Genomic DNA, 21,536 nt, shown 5'->3' with positions numbered 1-21,536 from the left:
ATAAACAACGTGACTCGCCACACAAGGCAATAATTAAGACGAGGCCACATTTTAAGTAGAAAACATTTTAATTATATTACAATGAGAACGTACACAATACCTTCAAGTGTTTGCTCAAACATAGCTAGCACCAGGTACTCGTGCACACACATACACACTCGCGCTCGCACACACACACACACACACACACAACTCATGCATACTAACGCACAAAAACCTTGTTTTTCTATCTGCTATCGGGAACATAACTCAACAGGTCTCTGGCACAGAACGCTCCCCCCCTGCTCGCCGTGGAGACACACCCGTCTCATCTTGACTTGAGTGTCCTTTCATAAATCTCTCTAGTTATCCGGCATGGTGAGGGTGTTCAAAAGTGACTTTTGTATTTGGCAGGAATATTGATTTGACAAGCACCTAGGATGCACAGCAGACCACTCATCTTCATCATCATCATGGTGTGTTCAATCTGTGCCTCTCATTTGCACTTAGAGCAGATACAGTGGATAATCAGTCACTGACTATAACATACATAATCTCTTCTTTTTTTTTTTTACAATTTAAATTACTTTTTAAGAAAATACATTTATAACAAGGCACGTCGTTGAAAGATTTTCGTTGTTCTATAGCTGCTGACTATGTCAGCTGCTCACATTCTACCAAGGGCTGTTAGTGCCACACGGAAAAGAAAAAAAAAAAGAAAGAAAAAAAAAAAAAGAACCACTACCAGTTTAAAATACACTACTTTTTTTTCTTTTTAAGTCATTTTTCTTTTAGGAATAAATTGTTAAAAAAAACCTGGGAAAATCATTTTTGATCTAATAATTTTGTAAATATAATCACTAAGTCTTAATATTATGAGGTGATTTATTTTAGAAGGAAAAAGGTCATATTTTATTTGAATTTTACAGTATTAATTTGATATTTTTTGTCATTGACAAAGTGTTTGATGTTGAGGGGGGGAAAAGGGGAACATATTACAAGAAAAAAATTACTTTATACAAAAATCAGGAACTTATTTAGGATTAAAATAGATGCAAAAAAGAAATTATTTTAGGAGAACAGTCAGAAATTGTCATGAGACAAAAAATTGTCATGATTTGGGAACAAAGTAATAATTTTAAAAAGAAAATTGGCATACGTTTAAAAGATAAAAGTAGTAAAAAGAAGTCATAATTGACATATTTCTCATCATTTCAGGACTTGTGCATCCTTTGGGAATTTATCTTACAAGTTACCCAAAGTCTTGGGCACTGAATCCTGTTCTAATCTCACGTGTGGCCCACAAATCGCCTCGCTCGTTCCATCCTCATCCCTACAGGGAAGGTTCTGTGCAAGAGATCATCTTTTATTCCATTAATATTCTTTTTTTTTTTTTTAATCAAAGCATATCGCTGCCACACGGAAAGGAAAAAAAAAAAGGCTCAGTGTCACTTTTAAAAACATTCAGTAATATCATCATTGAATAGAATTTAAAAAATCTGATAGTCTGCTCCTTCTTGCATGCCTGGCTTGACCACCTGGAGGCAGTATAGCTCAGATAGACTCATGATGACGAATCAATCCTATTTGATTTGTCAGCGGTCCTTTCCTCTTTGCAGCAGCTAATCCTATTCTAGTGTCCTACAATTCATAGTAACTGACAATTATGCTTTGAGCTCATCTCTACGGCACTTATTATCATCCGTTGTTCTACGCAGAGGATAAAGAATATAGGAGAATACTGTTATATTACAAGGCGTGGTTGCTGGAATATTTGTGTTCAATCCATTGCTTAAAGAACAGCAACATAGCCGCAAGTTAACATTAAGCTAGCGGGGCCTTTGGGCAGTTTTGTTTCGTGTTTAGTTTAACAGTTAGTTGGAACTAGGAGTGGCAATAAACAACGTGAGCCTCGTTTAGGGGGGGGTGCTCACTATTTGGCAAAGTGCTACATATTGTGAAGTCAGTTGAACTGAACTCGCTGCCGTGCGGTCCTTCTGGTTTAGGAACTTGCCCACATTACAAGAAGCTTTTTACGTCATGACGTGATACTGAGCCTTTTTCGGTGTGTGGCAACAATGTGCTACCAAACATTTTGAACTAACAGACTAAAAGGAACGCTACAAACGGTCATGTTCAAATTCTCGACATGAATGTAAACTGTCAATGACAAAAAAAAACAAAAAAATGCTTTTTTTGTTTCGTTTAAATCTCCATATTTTTTTTTTTTTCTTGGCCCTCCTGCAGTGTTTGAAGAGAGTGCAGATAGGAGGTCGTCAAGACTTGGTCACCATTAAACGCACCACAGAGTCATAGGCGAAAAATCAAAACAAACAAAAAAAAAACATAAAAAAAAAATGCTTGTCTTCTAGAAGAAAACGCAAAGATCAAATAAAACCCTGGCCGCACCTTGCAAAAAGCGCACAATGGTCGTATTGCTGTGCCAGCATGGAAGCTAACAAACAGAAACAAGCAAACACTGTTGTTGGAGCCGAGCCTCGGCTGGGACGTCGAGGAGACGATCACGCCGCAAAGCTGCCATCGGGTCAATTATTCTTGAAAATCGCTCCTCTCCCGGCCACGCCCGCTCCACTAACAAAAAGTCTTTGAAAAAAAAAAAGAACAAAAATAATCCGCATAAAACACGTTTCAAGCCTGAAAAGGTCCAGCCCCTGGTGGTGACCGTTTTCAGAGGGGGGCCAACTAGAAGCTGCCGTAGGGTGTTACCAGTGTGGAGGGTGGGTGGGTGGGGGGTAGAGGTCGGGGTTGGGGGGGAGGGGTGCGGGGACCTCTCCTGGCACGCCCCCTGCTGGTTGAAAGTGTTTTTGGTTGATGTTTCGAGTTGATGGGGTGGAGGGCAACCTGAGTGGGGGACCGGGCTTTGGGGGCGGGGTCAGGGCCGGGTGGCTCACCAAGGCACAGAACACAGCAGGAGAGTCTGCCCCCCCGTACTCCCTTCCATAAGTCTCTCTCTGGATTTAGATCCAGCTTTCTATTTCTATACAAAGCTATACATACACGCAGCGGCCACTACATTAGGTACATCTGCACAATCTATGGAGACTGTTTCCACTCGTTGGCCTTTACAGAGATAATAGTGCTCGTCCTCCAGAGGTATTCATTGAGCCAAACTGGGATGGGGGGGGGGGGGCATATGGTGAGATTTTGGGCCATCTACCCAACTAAAACCATTTGGAACATTATTATTATCTCTGTAAAGGCTTTGTATTGTATTTGTGTATACATCCATACATAGTCAGTTTTGCATATTATATATACAAAAATTAGTATGCATGTGCACACAAAAAATAATATTTATCACTTTTTTAAAAGAGCACATGTAGGAAAATAGAATACAAAATGTAATGCAAGAAATAGACTAGACTGGCGAATATAGTGATTTTTTTTTGTGTGGATTTGAGATTTGTTAGTTTTTTTTTTTTTCATTTTTGTTTTACAAGGTCTAACATGATGGACCTTTTTTTTTTCCTGCAAAGATGTGGCCTGTAATGGCCAACAGAAGCGCCTCCTCAGTCAATAGTGACTGTCGTTTGTAACCTTAAAGGTTAAGAACAAAAAGGATGATTTCTCTTACAAATATGACTGACTGTGACAAGAACATGATCTTAAGGGGATGTGTAAGAACAACATTTTAAAAAATAAAATAAAAAAAACGAGGTGACAGAGCTGCTGCAGAGGAACGCCGATTTGGCCATTTGGTGGTTTGGCATTAAAAGAAAAAAAGGGGCGCGAGTCTCCGGTGGGTGGCGCTTCATGGTACCGGAGGGAATCATTTGAAACACTCGGAGGAAGCACCCTCCTCCTGCATGCTCTGCTACATCGCTTCGCTACTGAAGTGCGAAAAGGCCATAGTAGTCCATCCACACCATAGGGTGTTATAGTGTAGTGGTCAGTAGTGTGGAGTAGTGGTGAGGAAAAAAAACGGCGGGGGGGGGGGGGGGGGGGCACACAAATTAATACAATTATTCAGTTCTCTGCGGCAGCTCCGTGACACTTCCTGCTTGTTTTTGTACGGCCGGTGAACTCGATTAGCCTAGCTTAGATGAGTTTAGCATGACGACGGCAAGAAGCAGGCAGAATGTCTCTTTTTTTGATAACCTTTCAATCTGGAGGATGGCCTTAGCCTAATAACAGAAGCAAAATGACGAGACTATTGGGCTCAAATTTGGCAGCTATGTTCAGGTTAGCAGCGGTGTGTTAAAATGGCCGGACTCCAAGTAACAGATGTGCGTTCAAATTGAGTTACAATGCTGGAGAAACAAAAAAAAAGAATTTCTACTTAGCATTTGAAACTCATTTTTTCAACACACTACTGTTATTCTGAACACAACTGTAGCTTCTGTTACGACTAGGAACTGTATGAATACAAATGAAATGAGATGAGATTTTAGGGGGAATTTTAGAGTGCTGGTGCACTGTCCTTTTCGTCCTTTCATTGTCACAACCAGGCCGACTAGTTCTCCTTCACCTGGTTGGTGCCGAGCTAAAATATTTCCTGTGGCAGGCTAATGAGGTCCTAGTTGTGTACAGACTACGGAAACCGGCGGAGGTCATTTGCATACTTTAAGGCCTTTTTCTGCGTGCTATTGCCATGTGGAGATGAGAAAGAGCTTTTTGTTGTGTTATCATCTGACAGCCACATGCAAACACACGCATACATACACTCTGACTCCCAAAAAGTTAAAGCTTCTCACCACAGAAGTCCCCCCCCACTGCTGTATGTGAGCCTGCAGCTAGCTACACTAGGCTAAGGGCTTGGTTGGTTGGTTGGTTGGTTGGTTGGTTGGTTGGTTGGTTGGTTGGTTGGTTGGTTGGTTGGTTGGTTGGTTGGTTGGTTGGTTGGTTGGTTGAGACATGATACAAGGGTTGGGGAGGGCGAGCTGTCGAGTAGGCTTGTGTGGCATTTAAAAGGTAGCGCCTTTGTGGACTGCTTTGATGTGTGTTGTGGGTACACAGTCACGTTGGTTGGTGGTGGTTTAGAGGATTTTGGGGGGAAAAAAAAAAATGGATCATCGGGCTACGGGAGTCTAACAGTGGTGTGGCTGCAGTCTGTGGGAATGTGGGGCCGTGTAGCTGGTGTCGCTGGAGCTGCTCTGGAGGCTGTAGTGGTCCTCCTCCTCCTCGTCCTCTACCTCCTCTTCCTCGGGGTCGCTGATGCTCCCCACGCTGTCGACCTCGACAGGGGTGAACTCGATACCCTCGATGTCCACCTCTGCACCGAAAAAAAATAAAAAAATCAAGAGTAAATTCTTTAATCCCATCATGACATCAACTCTTGTGACTGTAAAACTGGACCATTGTCATTGTGACACCAGTCCAAATTTGGAATCATACCTTGCTCAGAGTCGGTGGAGATGGTGGAGCCCATGCTGTCCGTGCGGATGCGTTCCACCGATCCCGACACGGAGAGTTGCTCAAGTCGACGTTTGAGGTAGCGGTGCTCTCTTTGCAGCTGCTCCTTCATGTTTAAAGCCTTCTTGTCCTGCTCTTCCAGCTTCTGTAAACATACACAGATAGATGCCACGAAATGAATGCATTGAATAAATGTATTGCAAGTGTCAACAAGGAAGTGGTTGAATGAGCAAGCATTAAAAAAAAAAAAAAGAAGTGTGGGATTGAATCGGGTTGTTTTTTTTTGTGGTGGCTGAAAAGATACATTTCTCAATCTTTTCGGGTCAGACGACATGACCACAATCATCATGTTTGCACGGCAACAGCGTGCACAATAAACAGGAAACCAAGGGTTAAAACAGAATTTCCCACCGACCACACGGCACCGCTGCTTCTACTGCGGGTAAACAGAACAAACGTTTGGACGTCAGCTTTACTTCTAAGCAGACTCATGAAGTTTTGAAGTTAAAAAAAAAAAAAAAAGAAAAAAAAAAGACTGGTATTTGGAATTCCTCTGTTTGAACTCGTACTACCTTGACTAAAGAAGAAAAACCAGCTCAAAGCAACATGCTTTCTTTCCTACACGTCTTTTACAAGTATGTCCAAAAATTCATCCTTACCATCTTCAAGACCGTACGACATTTTCTAGAGAAAAAAAAAAACCCCAGAAGAACACCACGCCTATGAGATAGTACCCAACCAATTTGTATCCTGTTTTTTGCGAGCCCTTGAATACCTTTATGTGCATCTTGGCCCTTTTCAGCAAGCTCAGTGTGGTATGTCTGGTGCTGTCTGGACCCAAAGGCACCAGCTTCTTCAGCTGTTCCAAATACAGCCGTAGTTTGGCGCGTCTGCAAGAACACAAGCAGAGTGTGAGTGAGTGAGTGAGTGAGTGAGTGAGTGAGTGAGTGAGTGAGTGAGTGAGTGAGTGAGTGAGTGAGTGAGTGAGTGAGTGAGTGAGTGAGTGAGTGAGTGAGTGAGTGAGTGAATGAGTGAATGAGTCACTATCGAAAAGCAGCAAACTGGGAGACGCTGTGACCTTGAAGGGCCTTTTGCAAATACTTCTGTTCTAAGATTCACTGGGGTGGAAAAAAAAATACATCCACGGAACAAGAAAGACTCGTTACTACACGACCAGGAATGATTCCCTGCGGATTTGGACGATGTAAAAAAGTAAAGCAACACTGTCTTGTGTTTGATCAATTATAAGATTTGAATCCTGGAGAGTCAGCATGCAGAAACCTGGAGCAAATGTCATTGTGGACCAAAAAAAAGCATGGGAAGTCCCCCATGTTACGAACAGAACCCAAAAGATAAACTGCTGCCTTGGAAAATCTTGCATTGGAGCCAAGTCTCCCCTTGCCAGGCTAATGTCCAGGAACTTGCAAGTAAACATCTCTGTAGATGGACATGTGCGGGTTTATTTTCATGATAGAGACAAAAGTAGCATCTCCAAAGAACTGCTTTTATTCCTAAGAAAAAAAAAAAAGATATCAGCGGATTACCTTCCCTGTCTGCCCTCGGTCTATTCAAATTTGTTCATGAGGCCCTTTTCGATCCTCCATTAGTCAAGCTTGTCCATGAACCATTTCTTTGTTCTGAGCAACCCCCCCCCCCCTCGAGTCCCTGGTTCCTTTGACTAAGTCCATCTGAACAGTAAACAAACCCCAACAATGGAAGGTCTCCACTGACCATTGCTGCAACTACAATCAACCTAATCAGCTTGATATATAAAAAAAAAAGGGGGCTACATTTGGACTCTTGACACAAGAACAGTCTTTTCCCTGTTTGGTCTTCAGGAAGGGCGTTGCCGGTGCGTTGTACACAAGTAGGTCCTTCTCAGAAGCCCGGTCTGTTTCACTTTGGGGTCAGCTGGGGATCACTAGCTAGTCACATCTTAATTTGAAATAAATAGTGAAATGAAAACTTGTTGAATGTCCTTTCAAGTGTTTTTTACGTCTCTACAGGTGCATTTGGCATTCCTGGGAAAGGGCGTGTGAAAGTTTTCTCGTTCTTTTATTTCTTCTTCTCCCAAGGGGGCTGTCTCAATCCCCCTTCATCCGCAGACCCCCCCCTTCCCTCCTCCCCATCCCTTTGCTCCACTCTGCCAACACCAACACACCCTCGTCCCATCGGAAAACAAGTGTCTTCAGAGGACATGGGCGGGGACTCCACCTCCAACCTGCCCCAGTCACAGCCACATGAAGCACTTGGACCTCGGCCAGGGGAAGCAGGCAGGAAAGAGCCGGCCGGGGGTCTGGAGCAAGGAGGAGGGAGCGAGGCTTATTGGTGTTTTTTCTGGGAGCGGGGTCCGAGCGAGTGGGTGACTTTGAAAAAAGGGTTCTTTGAGAGCGCAGTGTGCTCAGCTGCACCAGGCAGCGCTCCCGACACATCGTCCAAAGGGTAACTTGAGCCAATGGGCAAGAATTCTTGCACCCCACTTCCCCCTTCTGCCTCTCTTGTAATGAAAAACAAAAACAAGGCGTTGCCTCCTGCGCTCGCCTGACTACCATCGAGAAAAATGACTTTTTTCCCCCCCTCCCGACTTACTCACCGAAAGGCCTAACCTGTGTACGAAACACATAATTTAACTGGCATGTAACAACTAGAAAGGTGTACACATGCACTCCCTTCATTATTTGAACCGCAGAGGGCCGATTGGCTGCTACTTTTGCTTGATTCATCACAAAAAAAGGGTGTCAAACTTATTTTTGGCACGTGCTACATTGTTCTTATGGTTTCCTGTATGATCGCCTTATAAAAATCTTGCAGTATCTCTTGTTAAAAGTAAAGACAATTTGTGAAGTCGACATGATTTGCCTTTTGCGGGCTTCGAGTTTGACACGTGCACGACAGGATGGACGCTTTTTTTTTTTTTATGGGATGGGAGGATCCCTGGTCTCTTGTTCTGAACACCTGTTTTCGTGCCAGCACAATAGTGCTGCAATAGTGGAGGTATGAATGGAGCTAGACAGACATCATGTCGACGTGCAAATAATGTCATCAGAAGATCTGACCAAGTTATAAAATGACTGCCAAATCTACCAACAACTAAAGTCAGACTGTGCTTTTGTTACATTTGACAATTTCTCCCTAGAAAATATACAAGCATTGGAATCCAAAATGAGTTCTTCCAAATCAAACTTGATGAAAAAAAAAGTTCTTCCCTTACATGCAAATTGTAGCTCACGTTACACTTTTCGTCTTGACCTTCTGCATCGTGACTTACGACAAGTTCGGGCATGCCTTCCCTCAAGCACTACGCGGTTTGTTTGCCGTGTTATTGTGACTGTGTCGGAGAAAAGCTTGCAATGCGTCTGATGGGTATCTCTCAGACGGGACCTGCTGAAAGTCAGCGGGTCATTCCTGACAGCTCGTTCCCCGAAGCACGTGCTTGATCACCGAGGAGCCACGTCCATTTAAACGTGGGGGACGTGACTCCGGCTCCCTGCCCCCCCCCCCCCCCCCCCCTTACTCCGCCTCGTTCATTTTTTTGTTATTCCCAAGTCAAGCCCTGGTCACGCTATGTTTATCAGATGGCCCCAAACATCCGTGCAAAGTGTGGCACCATAATGTTGTGTGCATGAAGGGGAGCGGACAGATTGCTCCGTCTGGTATGCGTGCTTCTGACTCACATCACATTTTCCAATTTGTCTGGCTTCAACTATGGACGCTCTTTGATATCGAGGTTGTAAATACTACCGTCACAGTTAAAAAAAGGGTGTTTACAAGAGGCTGGAAAAAAAGAATAAGAATTCTGGCTGGTTTGTTTACTCGGAGTAATGTTTGAAATGAGTTTTTGAAAGTTTTTTTTTGAAAATGATAGTATTACAGTCTTTGGAGTCCGTGGTTTTAATTGCTAACATCTGGTCCTGGCAGTCATACTACAGCATTTCCAGTTTTTTCTTTCTTTCCAGATCTTCAAAAACGTGTTCATATAGCTCACAATACAAGCATTCAAAGGACGTTAGCCAAGTGTCATTATTTCAAGTCAACAGGCAAATTCAAGACGTTTGGCTTAGGTCTGCAATTCAATTTGAGACAAAGTCACGTCCGCAGATAGGCCAACCACCTGACCACTCACGTGCAAAGTACCACGGGATGATTTGTGTCTGATCTCTGGCCTCCCCCCCCCCTTCCCTCCCTCCATGAGCGACTGAGTGCCAAAACAAAGCAAAGGCAGAGAGCGGAAAAGAAACTTAAAAAAAAAAAAAAAACAGCTGAAACTGGAGCAAGCTATTTAAACTGCTGACTTGTGCTCCAAGGTTACCCGGGTACAAATCGGTCCGTTCTCACAAGATTCCCTTGGCCGGCAAATGACTATTTTAAGTCGACGGACGGCTGTGTTTGCGTGAGCTGTACCAGAGACGTGAGCGGTTTGACACCGTCCTGGAGACAACAGCTCTTTGGAGCAGGGACTTAAAGGGGGCGCAGGTTATGAGAAGGCCAGCCAGTGCAAACAACAGACCCTCGAGCCTCACTCATTCGCTCGCTCGCTCGTTGCGCTGCTTAATGAGGCTGCTGCGGCCCCGGCAAATTCCTCAGCCCGTATGCACGGGAATGAGTGGCTTGATTGGCACACGGCCAATCCTGCTAAATGAAGGTCAACAGTCACGAGGACCCCCCGCCCCTCCTTCCCATTCCAACGTTTCCTCACAAACGCTCGCGGCTACGGAGAAAAGAAAATTCCAGGCCTCTGGGGTTTGATCCCACAAAATAACATTTTAGAATGAGGGTCACATCTTGGCAGCTGTAAAAGCACCTGAACTTTACCCTAGCGTAGCGCAACATGCCAGTTTGGTTCAGCTCACCATTTTATGGTTATACTCGCGGTAAGGGGGACATTTATCATTCTTTAGTATCTCAGAATTGGTTTAGGAAAAGACATGATCGTTCTGGTTTGGCCAATCAGCAAAATGATGGGATTCTCAAACAAATGTCAACCTCTAATGAAAATCCGTTCATCAACTGAATTTGATCAATCGGATTAGGTTGTACGTATTCGATCACAAATGTCTGCAAACATTGTAAGGTTCTAATTAAAAGAAAAATGTCTACAATGCGTAGAATGAAAAACAGGAAGCAGTTAACCCGCCTTTTTTTGCTGCGTGGCAACATTCATCAGTCGCGAAATTGCGTCATCATTTCAACTTGATCGAAAAATTTGCTGCGCTTTCACTAACGCGGAACCGTGGGAAAGAAAATATCATTCACGGTTACTTTGTCCTTGAGGCTTTCTTCCTATCATGTTATTTATTCTACAGTGGTCCAACAATGTTGTTTTTGGCTTTCAAACATCAAATGCCCCCCCCCCACACACACACACACATACACACATCTGGTGGCCTGTTTGGCAGTGAAAGTGAAGCAGCTCGCGTGAGTGTGGATCACCACGGTGTAACTGGTGCAATTTAGGTTTGTGGCGGTTCCACATCTGGTGTGCACGTATGGATGGAGGAGGGGCCTCCTCGGATGGCGACGGAACTAAGTCGCCGTGCAAAAACATATACAGTGGCTCTTTCAGCAGGTCCTCATCAGTCTTCCCCTGCCCTCAATGTGTTTACATTGAACTCACATGCGCTGTCCGTGAGAAGAAGCGTGGAGGTGAAAGTGGCCATGCGTCCCACATGTACACTCGAGGAGAGGCCTCTCTCGCCCTGACGCCAAGTGTCAGTCAAACGGGGTCAAGACGTGTTTTGCTTTAGGGTCATCCGCGTCCCCCTCCCACGGACGAGTGCGAGAGCAGACAGACGTCTACTCCCCTCTCGTAAATACGATCTCCTGACGGCAACAACATGACGCCGGCGCTCACATGACGGACTGACACGCAAGCGGGGTTACTTCACTCGAGCATTGGAAACTCGCCGATTAGAAAACAGGAAAGAGTGTGCCGAGAGCGCTCGTATTTCTATTGCCGCGTGCTCGGGAATGCCATGTGAGTGCGGGTCATCTGACTTTTGTTTTCCTTTTACGTACAATCCGTGTCGTTACAAAATCCTTCCCTCCCGAAAGGTCGCTTACGGAGGTCTTAACGGGAAAACAGATGTCAGAAGTTGAAGAGAAGCAAAAACAGAGAGGAGGAAGATACTGAAAAGATTCCTTCCTTGTTTCGGAATCGTTTCAGCACAATGTCAAACGACAGACTCGGACAGTAATTGGCGGAGTGGCGCACGTCGGGACGGACTAGCACGGACAAGTTCCGAGAGCTCCGTAAACACATTCCCCTGACACGGGACGGGCTAGCTGGGCTTTTTCTAATGAAGCCCTGTCAATGATTAGCACGCAGGAATCCCGTGACATGACAGAAGAGCTCAGCATTGATGTTTACTGTAACACGGGATTAGGAACCAACCGACCCAGTGGAGGAATGGAAGAAACGGGTCAGGTAAAGAGAAGGCTGAAAGCGCTGAATTTGTCAAATTGGAAGAATTTTCGCAAACAGCTTCGACACGGACGACAGAGTTCTTATTAAAACAAAAAACCAGAACGCCATTCTTTACGAGTAAGCGCCAAAACATTTATTCTGGCCACGTTTGTCTTTTTGTGTTTGTGGATTTCAAAATATCAGAAAATCAGTATGACTCATTAATCTGTGCTTCCTTTTCTTTGACCCTTTCTGCGAAAAAGGACAAATAAACCGCATAAAGAACTTGTGGGTGGGAAAACAAAAATTACACGAGGGGGGGAACGTGGGAAGTTTAAACGGAAAACACATTTTTGTTTTTTTTGACCATTTTCACATAAGACAGAAGCAACAAAGAAATCCGATGATTTTTTTTTTCTTTTTTTAATTGCTTTCTTAAATGTTATGCGGTATTGTCGTAATTGTTGCCCTGTCAGCTTGCTGTGTGCAAAACGTCTCGGTGCTGCTTACTTAACACTCCGTTGGAGCGTATGTGTGCATAGTCTGCTGACCTGAATTTCAGGCTGGCTGCTCCACACAGCAGCCACGTCCCTCCCTACAGCAACGTTCAAGAATGTCTCAGCCTCCGCCTGCATCCAAAGCAGCCAGCTTGCTTTCCTCCCCACTGTTAACCTCATGAGTTCTTTCATTGTTTTCCTGGCCCTCAAACGCAAGCCGTATGCAAAAGCTTGCGACTTATTAAAGCGCAAACCGCACTTTTACCCGCTTTTTTACAACCAGCGGCTGTTTGGCCGGCGTCTTATTACCCCGCACGGAAACACGACGTTCCCCGTCGCGCAGCGTTGACACCCGAGAGGCGGCGGGGGCGTGTTGCCGAAATGTGCGAGTGCACGGGAGGACACGCCAGCTCGGTAGGCCAGCGACAGCGTACTAGGCCGTCCTCCCTTCTCTGAGGTCGCAGCTGGGCGTGACCCGAGCATACGTGGAATTATTATTTGCGCACCTTTTGGGCATCTCCTGCCTGTACATTTTGGCCACATGCTGTGCTGTCCTCCAGGCCTGAACCAATCAAAACAGTCTTTAAAATCAAATTTTATGAGGAAATTCTCAGCAGCGTGGTTAAGTGCAGCCTGTATCGAAGGACTAACGTTGCACGTATGAGCGAGATGACGAAAGAGCTTATAAAAGCAATATTACAGCCGAGCCCGACGGGGTGCTCTTGCCTTGCTAACAAGCTAGCGCTAGCTGCAATCTGCTCGACGCGTAGTCGCTAATAACGACAAGTCCTATGGAAAATGGATGCCGATGTGCTTTTTTTTATTTCTTACTAGTGAAATAAGCAAACTGGAGATGGGCCAGTCAATATTGCACCTGTCAGATGATGATCAAACTGATTTAATGTACTTCAGTCCTGAGTGACAGTCTATTCAGATATAAATATCAATCTAAAGACGTCATCTTAGCCTCTGGGAACGCACCCAGCACGTACGCAACGAGTCTCTACGGCTTTTTTTTTCTCCCCCAAACAAGTGCGTGCAGCTGCATGAAATTTAAAGCAGGATGTTCAAGTGTTTCTATTAGACCTGTCACTCACAATGACTTTGATTGTTGATTAATCTGTGGATCATATTCTTGATTAATTGCTTGGCACGTAGAAAGCAGAAGACCCATTGCATAAGTGTCTTTTCTATTCTAGCGGCACAATGAATGCGCACAAATCATTTACCAGTGGGAGACTTTAGATTTCAACTCAGCAAAAGTAGGAGCGACTTCATTTATGAATGTGTTTTGTCAGCGTATTGCAAAGCATCATATGATTGGATATGTTTTGCACTACACCCTCATGAGGAATGTATGTGACAGTGTGACATTTTGAGGAAGTTCAACACAAAAGCCGCATGAGATAATGTCCCCCCACGCCGCCGCCGTCACCAGTGAGAAAATAAAAAGGCCTGGAATATCGCACTGGCTCTTCATGACAAGTCCTCAAATGACCTCGAGTGCATGCAGTATGCAATGTGCATCTAAACTGTCAGACGCACCACCTTGCACATAAAACTCACAAGAGAAGATTTACAACTTCACAAGAGGAGCGACTGGCACAGATGAGTGTTGGCATACAAGCCGGATAACAGCGATAAAGGCCCTCTGTGAGAGAACTGGGAGGGGGGGGGGGGTTGCTCTCCCTCTTCTTACCGCCTCAGGTTTCTGCTGACTCAGTGACTTTTATGGGGGGGGGGGGGGGAAAGAAAAAGCAGATGTGGCCTGTAGAGATAGAAAAAGAACAGAGATAGAAGAAGTGGAGGCAATACGGTCCAAATTGCCATAACTCAAAGACACACATGCAATCGTGAGGTCCGGCTTCACTCAAGGGGAGAAAGTGAAAGCCCCCCAAAGCCAAATAAGTCATTTATCACAGCTGGGAGTGGAAGACACCGAGAGAGTAAATTTAATTAGAGGGAAGCTTAGAGCGTGGCCAAGTGCTCCCCAAGTAAATTTAAATTCATAGTTGGACAGTTGCTGCACAGTTGCTGGGGTGGGATTTAAGGTGGTTCCTTAAGTCGTATAATAATTCGAAAACTCAGCAAATTATGTCTTAATATCGAATAGAATGCCTTTATTGTCATTGTACAACAGGTATCCAATGACATTATAACCTTATGCACCAATTCTAATGTTGCGCGACTCAGCATTAGCGGTTAGCATGGCTTTTCCGTCGTCTCCTGTTTTCTCTTCTTGCTCGGTGTGTCAAATGATTAGCTACCGGTACTCCTTGTTCTTCTTTAGTGACAATGATACTAGTTAGAAGTGTATCTTATTTGAGTGATTTATAGGAACAGAATGTTTTGAAGCCTGGAAGGAAAGTGTTTCGCCGTGCTAGCTCGTAAAGGGCATAGTTCATAGCTAGCTAGTTTGCTTAGTGTGACTGTTTGATGTAGACACAATCTTGGATACCAACTGAGTCCAATCCCCGTCATGTCTAATGTCGTGTGAGATGTTGACTTTACACAACAATAATTCTGAAAAAATGTTTTGTAACATTTTGTTGTGGTTCCAGAAGAGAAGAATATCCTGCCAGTTCCAATTGAGTGTCCCAGTGTCAGCTGCCATACGCATCGTTGTTTGTTATCAAATTTCGAGGACCATATTGGTTTAGCGCTTTATATTACATTATTTGTACACTTATGTTTAATTTGAAACCATGAGATTGTTCATTAAAATTCAGTGTTTTAAGTGTGTTTCTCATGTAACTGAGGTTTAACTGTTATATTTTTATGCCTTTTATACATAAGATCTCCTAACATATTATGGTGCTCCATTTGAACAGTTTCAGATCAACCGGTGACCCGTCACGGATTATGTTCAACCTTTAAAAGACTCCACTGCATACTCAGAGGATAATAAAACTTGTTGGATAAACTTTGGACGTCCCGCTTGTCATGTGCGCTGTCAGAAATGAAACCAAGAGCAAACATGGGCGGGGATAAAAATAAAGGCGTCAATCCGAGAGTCAATTGAGGGAAGCATGCAAAAACAAAGCAAACTTTCAGCAGCACGCGAGTGGACTCACATTTCCAGTCATCAGGTGACATGCTGGAAAACAACCTTTGCAACTTCACCGTGCATCGGTGTCACAAGAAAGAAAAAGAAAAAAAGGAAGCGTGCAACGAGGACAAATCGTCATCCTGGGTCAGAAATAGGAAGGAAGCCAACCCAGTAGAGACGAGCCACAAGGCATTTTGGTTTCACAGCACTAATGCAGGCCTGTATTACTATTGAAAAATAAAGCAGTAGCAAATGAAGTCACCGATGGGATTGTCTAGAGCGAGAGCACCACAGCCCAAGCAGATAACCGGGTCGCATCGGGACACGGGCCCCGTCGGCTGCTGCTAGCCTCACTCTGATAACAGGACATAAATACGTACGAGCCGTCTCTTAAACAGCAGACAGCTTGGTGAGAGCCAGCCAGTCTGCTATTAATAATATCAAGTAAATATTTGCAGAAGCACCTTTGAAAGAAAATACAAATAACACCGCGCGAGCATAGACTCTTCAAGGCGTGCTCTCTGTTGAATGATTGCAAATCTATCACACATTTAAGAGAAATGAAATTAGATTGAAATGACTATTTTCCAGAATTGTGTCATGCTGACAAAGACATATTGTAATGTCAACCATCTCCAAATGATTTAAATCTAATTTAATTCAAACCCAAATCCAGGTTTCCTCACAGGATTAAACCGCTAGGCTAAAGATGCTAATGTAAGTTAGCTATACAAAGTAGTATTTTGTTTTTCTAAGGAAGGATGAAGAATAAAACTCCGTCTTCCTTAGAAATCCTTGGATTCAACCACTACTACCACAACTGCCTTGTGGCATCTAAAGTAGACTTCTATTTGTCACCTTGCCAAACACGTGAGCAGAGACTACAAGGATAGCTCAATGTGACCGAACAAAGACGGTGAGTCAGGACTCAAATAGCTACGCCACCCTGGAGTGCATCTGATGGCGTGAGGGTCAGGAGGTTGAGTTTTTTTTTGGGACACGATACTGGCCCGGCAGCAGATTAATCTCGAAATGAACGATTCAAGGTGGCCAAATACTTATGGAACCGGTTGAGCAGGAAAGCTTTTATGTATCAACAACTGACTGACATCAACAGAGAAATCAGATTGACTTCTTTTATTATCTTCGAAACTCTTCAAAGACGCATTCTTTCTGTCGGTCATTTTTGCTTCAAGCACAAAATCGAACCGTGAAAAAAGAAAAAAAATCGAGGAAAACAATTTGGAGAGGTCAATTGGCAGGTCCTTGGAATATGGCAAGAAACTGAAACGGAACATTTATTAGCTAGCTAAATTATATAAATCTACAACATTAAGATAAAGACATAAGATAAATTTGTTTCCATAATCAGAGTAGACTTTGAACACTGTATTGGATTCTGCAGTGGGCATAAAAATAACATTTTGATAACGCTCATATCCAAGTGGCGTCACAACGATAATGACGATGAGGGTAAAGACCGAGGCGGTACAACTGGTATGTGTCAGCTTGCGTGTGGACGTCATACATCTTTTGTCTATAACCACACCCGCGATCGGACATGAGGTAACCGTTGTGTGTCAACATCGGCGGCGTAATCGCACTTCTCCGTCTTGTCTTGAGGTGGAATATGCCCATGCATGTTCTCCTTTGGTCGGCACGTCCACTCGCACACATGTGACTTAGTAATCCTTCAACGTGGTTGACTGCGTGCGTCACGTTCTCGTACAAACAACTCAACCTCACACACCCGTTGATGCCTCTGCTCACATGCTGACAGTTCACATCAGCTGTTTCCTAAATCCTCTTAGCTAGACTTGTTTTTGTTTTTTTCTTCAAGAGTCAATGAGAACCGCTCAGGTTGATCTTGATGCAGAAAAGCACCAATAATAGAAGCAATTGCATTATTTCATTTCCTCTACAAAGAAGCAGCATTTTATAGGATTGACTTTATTTCCATACAAGGAAGAGAAACTATGACATATCTTATCAGCATGAGGGCCAACTGGTAGATATCTTATTATCGGTTTCTTTTTCTGACAAACCAAAAAAATGTAATTGATTCCATCTTTAGCTCTTTGATGAGGACGTCTGGCACCTGACGCTCAACTCGAGTATGTGGAACTTGCAACTAAAACACACACACACACGCAGGAGAACCTGAAATGCAGCCTTACCTGTGTTTCTCCAGCTCGTTGTGGGACGATCTGAAAGTAAATAGACAAAAGGTAAAGATGAGTCTCAAAATATGACATGCATGTTTTTGCAGACTACACCCGAGAATTGAAGTTAGTCAGTCACAGGGGTGATTGTGACACTTTTTTAGGGTGACTAAAGACCCCCCAAAAAAGTCATCACAGTTAAAGTGAGGGGGAGACTCCAACTGACTTTCTTATTAGAACAGAAATGCATCATCGTCCCACCCAATTTGTAGTTGGCCCCAATTCAGATATGAGTAAGCTGACTCGGAACCCGACTGGAACCCTAACCCAACAAAGTGCAAGATTATTGACGACGACAGGAAAATCATAGCTCAATCTAACAAAGCGTGTGTCAAAAAAAAAAAAATCATCTCACGATAAGAAGGCGCTTCCTTGCCCACACAAACAAATAGCATGCATGCTGATCATACACCAGTGTGGATAACAACACGCCCCACAGACGTCTGGAGGCCGAGACGGTGCAGAATTCCACAGCGCGAGGGCTATTCTGAGGAGCAGCCCCCCCCGAATGATACGCAGACCCGGAAACAGCGAGGACACTGCAGGGCCTCTTGTTGTGGCCGTCATGGATACCACAGCAATAAAAACAAAAACAGGGACAACAAAAGTGTGTAGTAGGAGAGGGGGTGGGAGCAGGCACACAACAAGCCCTTTCACATTTGGCACGAGGGTTGAGGGCACTTGTGCTGGCGAAGCAGCGGTTCCCACAGCTGCGCCGTCCAGCGCGAGGCATCTGGATGGCAACGCACCACGGGATGTGAGTGACGTGAAGAAAATGCACTGACTGTTTCAAATCATGATCAAGTCCCATCAAGATGAAATCAGCTCAAATATCCATTTACGATATGTACTAATTGACCCAACTAGTCGAAATAGGAAGCCGTTAAACTTGCCCGTTTGAATCCATCTCAGGGGGGCGGCCATTTTGCCATCGTTGCAACAACCATTCATGGATCAGCATGCAAATGTCACGTGACCCAACTCAATAAACAGATGAGCCGTGATTGGTCGTTACCTGAGCTCTGAGCAACTGTGATGTCATCTTCAGTTGACAGCAAAATGGCTGCCCCCTGAGATGGATTAAAAACAAGTAGATTCTGCTGCTTAATTCATATTCCACAAACGCAATATTAATAAGAATGCCATGTTTAGAATAGTGGGGGCACACACAACATGACTACAACATTAAAGGGAATTGACTTTCTCTTTAAAGGTTAATACTGTCACATGTTATGTAAAACAATGATTTGGAAATAAGCATGTGACCTGATGTCCATTCATCCATACATCTTCTACCGCTTAAATATCTCAGCGTGTAACCGTAGTGTTACACAATTATCTTGTCAAAATATTGCCAATATTTCACAAATTCTACTTCAACTAATGCACACAACGGGAATATTGCGGTGGGGATCTTTTTAAAGGCAACAAGTGCACAAACCGCATCAAGGGAGCAGAGAAAGAGTGCAGCTGTACTGCACTTGAATTTCACATGCACATACAGTTACAGTAGAAACCCACATGAAGGGAGAGGTGCAGAAACCAAAGGACTGCAGCCCCTCTGCATGGGGGGGGGGGGACGTGTGTGAAAAGAGAAGGGGGATGCAGAGGGCCCATTTAGAGTTGACAGTGTACGCGTGGCAGTGTTTATTAGAAACCAAAACAGAGAGCCCAACCCAGCCCCAGGCAGCAGAGAGATGGCAGTGTGCAGGAAAACAGCGACTCCTCCCCCGGCCTGCAGCAGCACTCACACTGACATGCGAAGAAGAAGAAGGACAAAAAGAAAAATACACAAGAGGAGCACGTAGATATATACCTATTGTTCGGACTTTTTCTGTTTATTGCTGAGCTTTTCGTCTTCTTCCTGGAGAAGTCGCTACTGAACGGTAAAACCGAGGCATATCCGTGTTCTGCCTCTGTGGACACAAACAAATACAAACGTGCAATTTTTTTTGAGGGGGTAGCAAAAGTGGCTGCAGAATACAGTCAATACGTGAGCTGTCAATAAGTCATGTGGTTGTCTTGTTAAATCACAGACAAACACACACAAACGTCCCGTCATTTTTTTTTTTGCATCTGTCGTGATGTTACAAGCTGATGTCACTGTTGTTTACCCGATTCTCCACCAAATTACAGCACCCCACCAACACATAACACCCAGATTTTAAATGATATATATTTATATCCCTAAAAACTGCGTTTATTTATCATGTAAATGTATTTTTAAGCAACAACAACAACATACACCGGGTCCAGTTGGCACCCATCGTTTGCTTCACGTCCTATTGTCTATGCACAGTGACATCATACCTGCACCACCAAAAATGTCAGCTTAAACTTCAATTTAGTGCCTAGCATAAACCGCCACACAAGTCAGCACTTCGTCCAGGGTGTAGTTAAAACGTGAATAATTGCTGTCATCGCGTCAATTTAGCTTGAAATACCTCTGTCTCTTCTTTCCAAGTACTCTGCAGCCTCCAGCAGAATTAGAAGCGAATTAAGTTCCATCTTGTTTTTGTCTCAAAAACAAATAGGAGACTGTATATACACAAGCTTACATACAGTGTTGGAATGGAAATGTTAACCCAAAAATTGTTTCAGTCCGGTGTGTGTACGAGGGTATTATCAGTTCTGAGTCTTGGCGACTCCAAACTACAGTAGCAACAACCTACAGCACCTAACTAAAACTCAGTCAAATGAATGATGTCATTCTTGCCCAATCGGAAAGAGCAAAGGCGGGCTTTTAGTATAGAGTTCAACCAATGAGCGAGAGGAAAGTGTCAAGTGTGGAATCTGATTGGCCGGACACCGGTTAAAGTAATCGGGGACATACCCTAGCAACAGCCCGCCTTCTTCCACATGGTTGGTGTGACGTATACAAGTGACATATGATTGGTTAGAAACGCTCATGGGCGTTTCCTACAGCTGAACTGGCCACTGTTGTTTTGGTTACCAAACTTCTCAGGAATATACCGGAAGTAAACTGCAAAGGCCGGAAAGTTAAGAAAGTGCTTAGTATTAAGTGTTTTTAGCGAGGCAGAACGTTAGAGGGAGTAGTTAAGAATCAAGGCTTAACAGTGTCATAAGCATGCAGATAAATGGTGAGAGTTTGCACAAGTGACACAATCCCCCCCCCCCAGATTATTGGAAGAGGAGAAACATCTCAGCCTGTTTAAATGTAGCTCGCTCTGGCCGGCAGATGTTTGCTGTGCTTGACCTTATTGATGCACATTCTCTGTAAATCTCTAATCCTCTTGGTGTAAAGTGATGAAGTAAAAGCACATTAGTACCAACTATTTTTAGGCTGTAAGCCTTTTTGTCATAGACATCTTTGACAATGCTAATTGCATGTTGGCAAGCTTGATAAATGTTAGAGGTGTACAAAAGTGAACCATATCTTTTAAACATGGCATGGACATTTACTATGTACTCCATCCATCTGTCTGTCCATCCATCTATCCGTCCATCCATCTGTCTGTCCATCATCTGAAACGTTTATAGGGTCGCAGGCGTGCTGGAGCCTATCCCAGCTGTCTTCGGGCGGTAGGCGGGGTGCACGCTGAATTGGTCGCCAGCCAATGCACAGAACTTCAGAAGTAGGGCATGTTATGCAACTATGCAATGCCTGCTTTCAGCATGACCATATAAGGTTGCTGCATTCATGATAATGTTACAACTAAAGGAGAGTACTAGTACTATAGAAATGTGACTAATAGCTTTGCCTCATCTTCGTGAAGGCAAGCAGTATCATAGACGATGGATTTCCCTTGTTAAAATTGAGCTTTGTGGCTAGCAGCTTCACATGTCAACTAAGTTTTTTTTGTTTTATTTTGTTGTGAAAAGCCAGATGCCGATCTGAGTCCCGACACATTTTGCTGAGTTTTAACTGCGCCTCACAACAGAAAGACGCATATATGCACATATGCCAAACTCATTGCACTTTAAAGTTGTCAAACCTGATGATTTGTTTGGCCCGCATGTCAAACACTATTCCAGACATAATTTTTGCCAAG

At 44.0% G+C, this 21,536-nt stretch overlaps 1 protein-coding gene across 1 annotated transcript; it reads right to left on the bottom strand.

Moving 5' to 3' along the window:
* Nucleotides 1-49: 49 nt before the first annotated feature.
* mxd4 (MAX dimerization protein 4) lies at nucleotides 50-20,190 on the bottom strand. Its single transcript, XM_085911121.1, has 6 exons — nucleotides 19,968-20,190; nucleotides 19,340-19,439; nucleotides 17,479-17,508; nucleotides 6,128-6,242; nucleotides 5,335-5,497; nucleotides 50-5,212 (listed from the first exon to the last, which is right to left on the bottom strand). Exons 1-6 carry the CDS (start codon nucleotides 20,029-20,031, stop codon nucleotides 5,028-5,030), a joined length of 657 nt encoding a protein of 218 aa, XP_085767247.1. The 5' UTR covers nucleotides 20,032-20,190; the 3' UTR covers nucleotides 50-5,027.
* Nucleotides 20,191-21,536: the final 1,346 nt, after the last annotated feature.

Source organism: Syngnathus leptorhynchus, chromosome 5, assembly GCF_054491065.1.
Source record: "Syngnathus leptorhynchus isolate UIUO chromosome 5, UIUO_Slep, whole genome shotgun sequence".
In the NCBI taxonomy this organism is placed as follows: domain Eukaryota; kingdom Metazoa; phylum Chordata; class Actinopteri; order Syngnathiformes; family Syngnathidae; genus Syngnathus; species Syngnathus leptorhynchus.
This window is presented reverse-complemented; position numbering and strand designations above follow the sequence as displayed.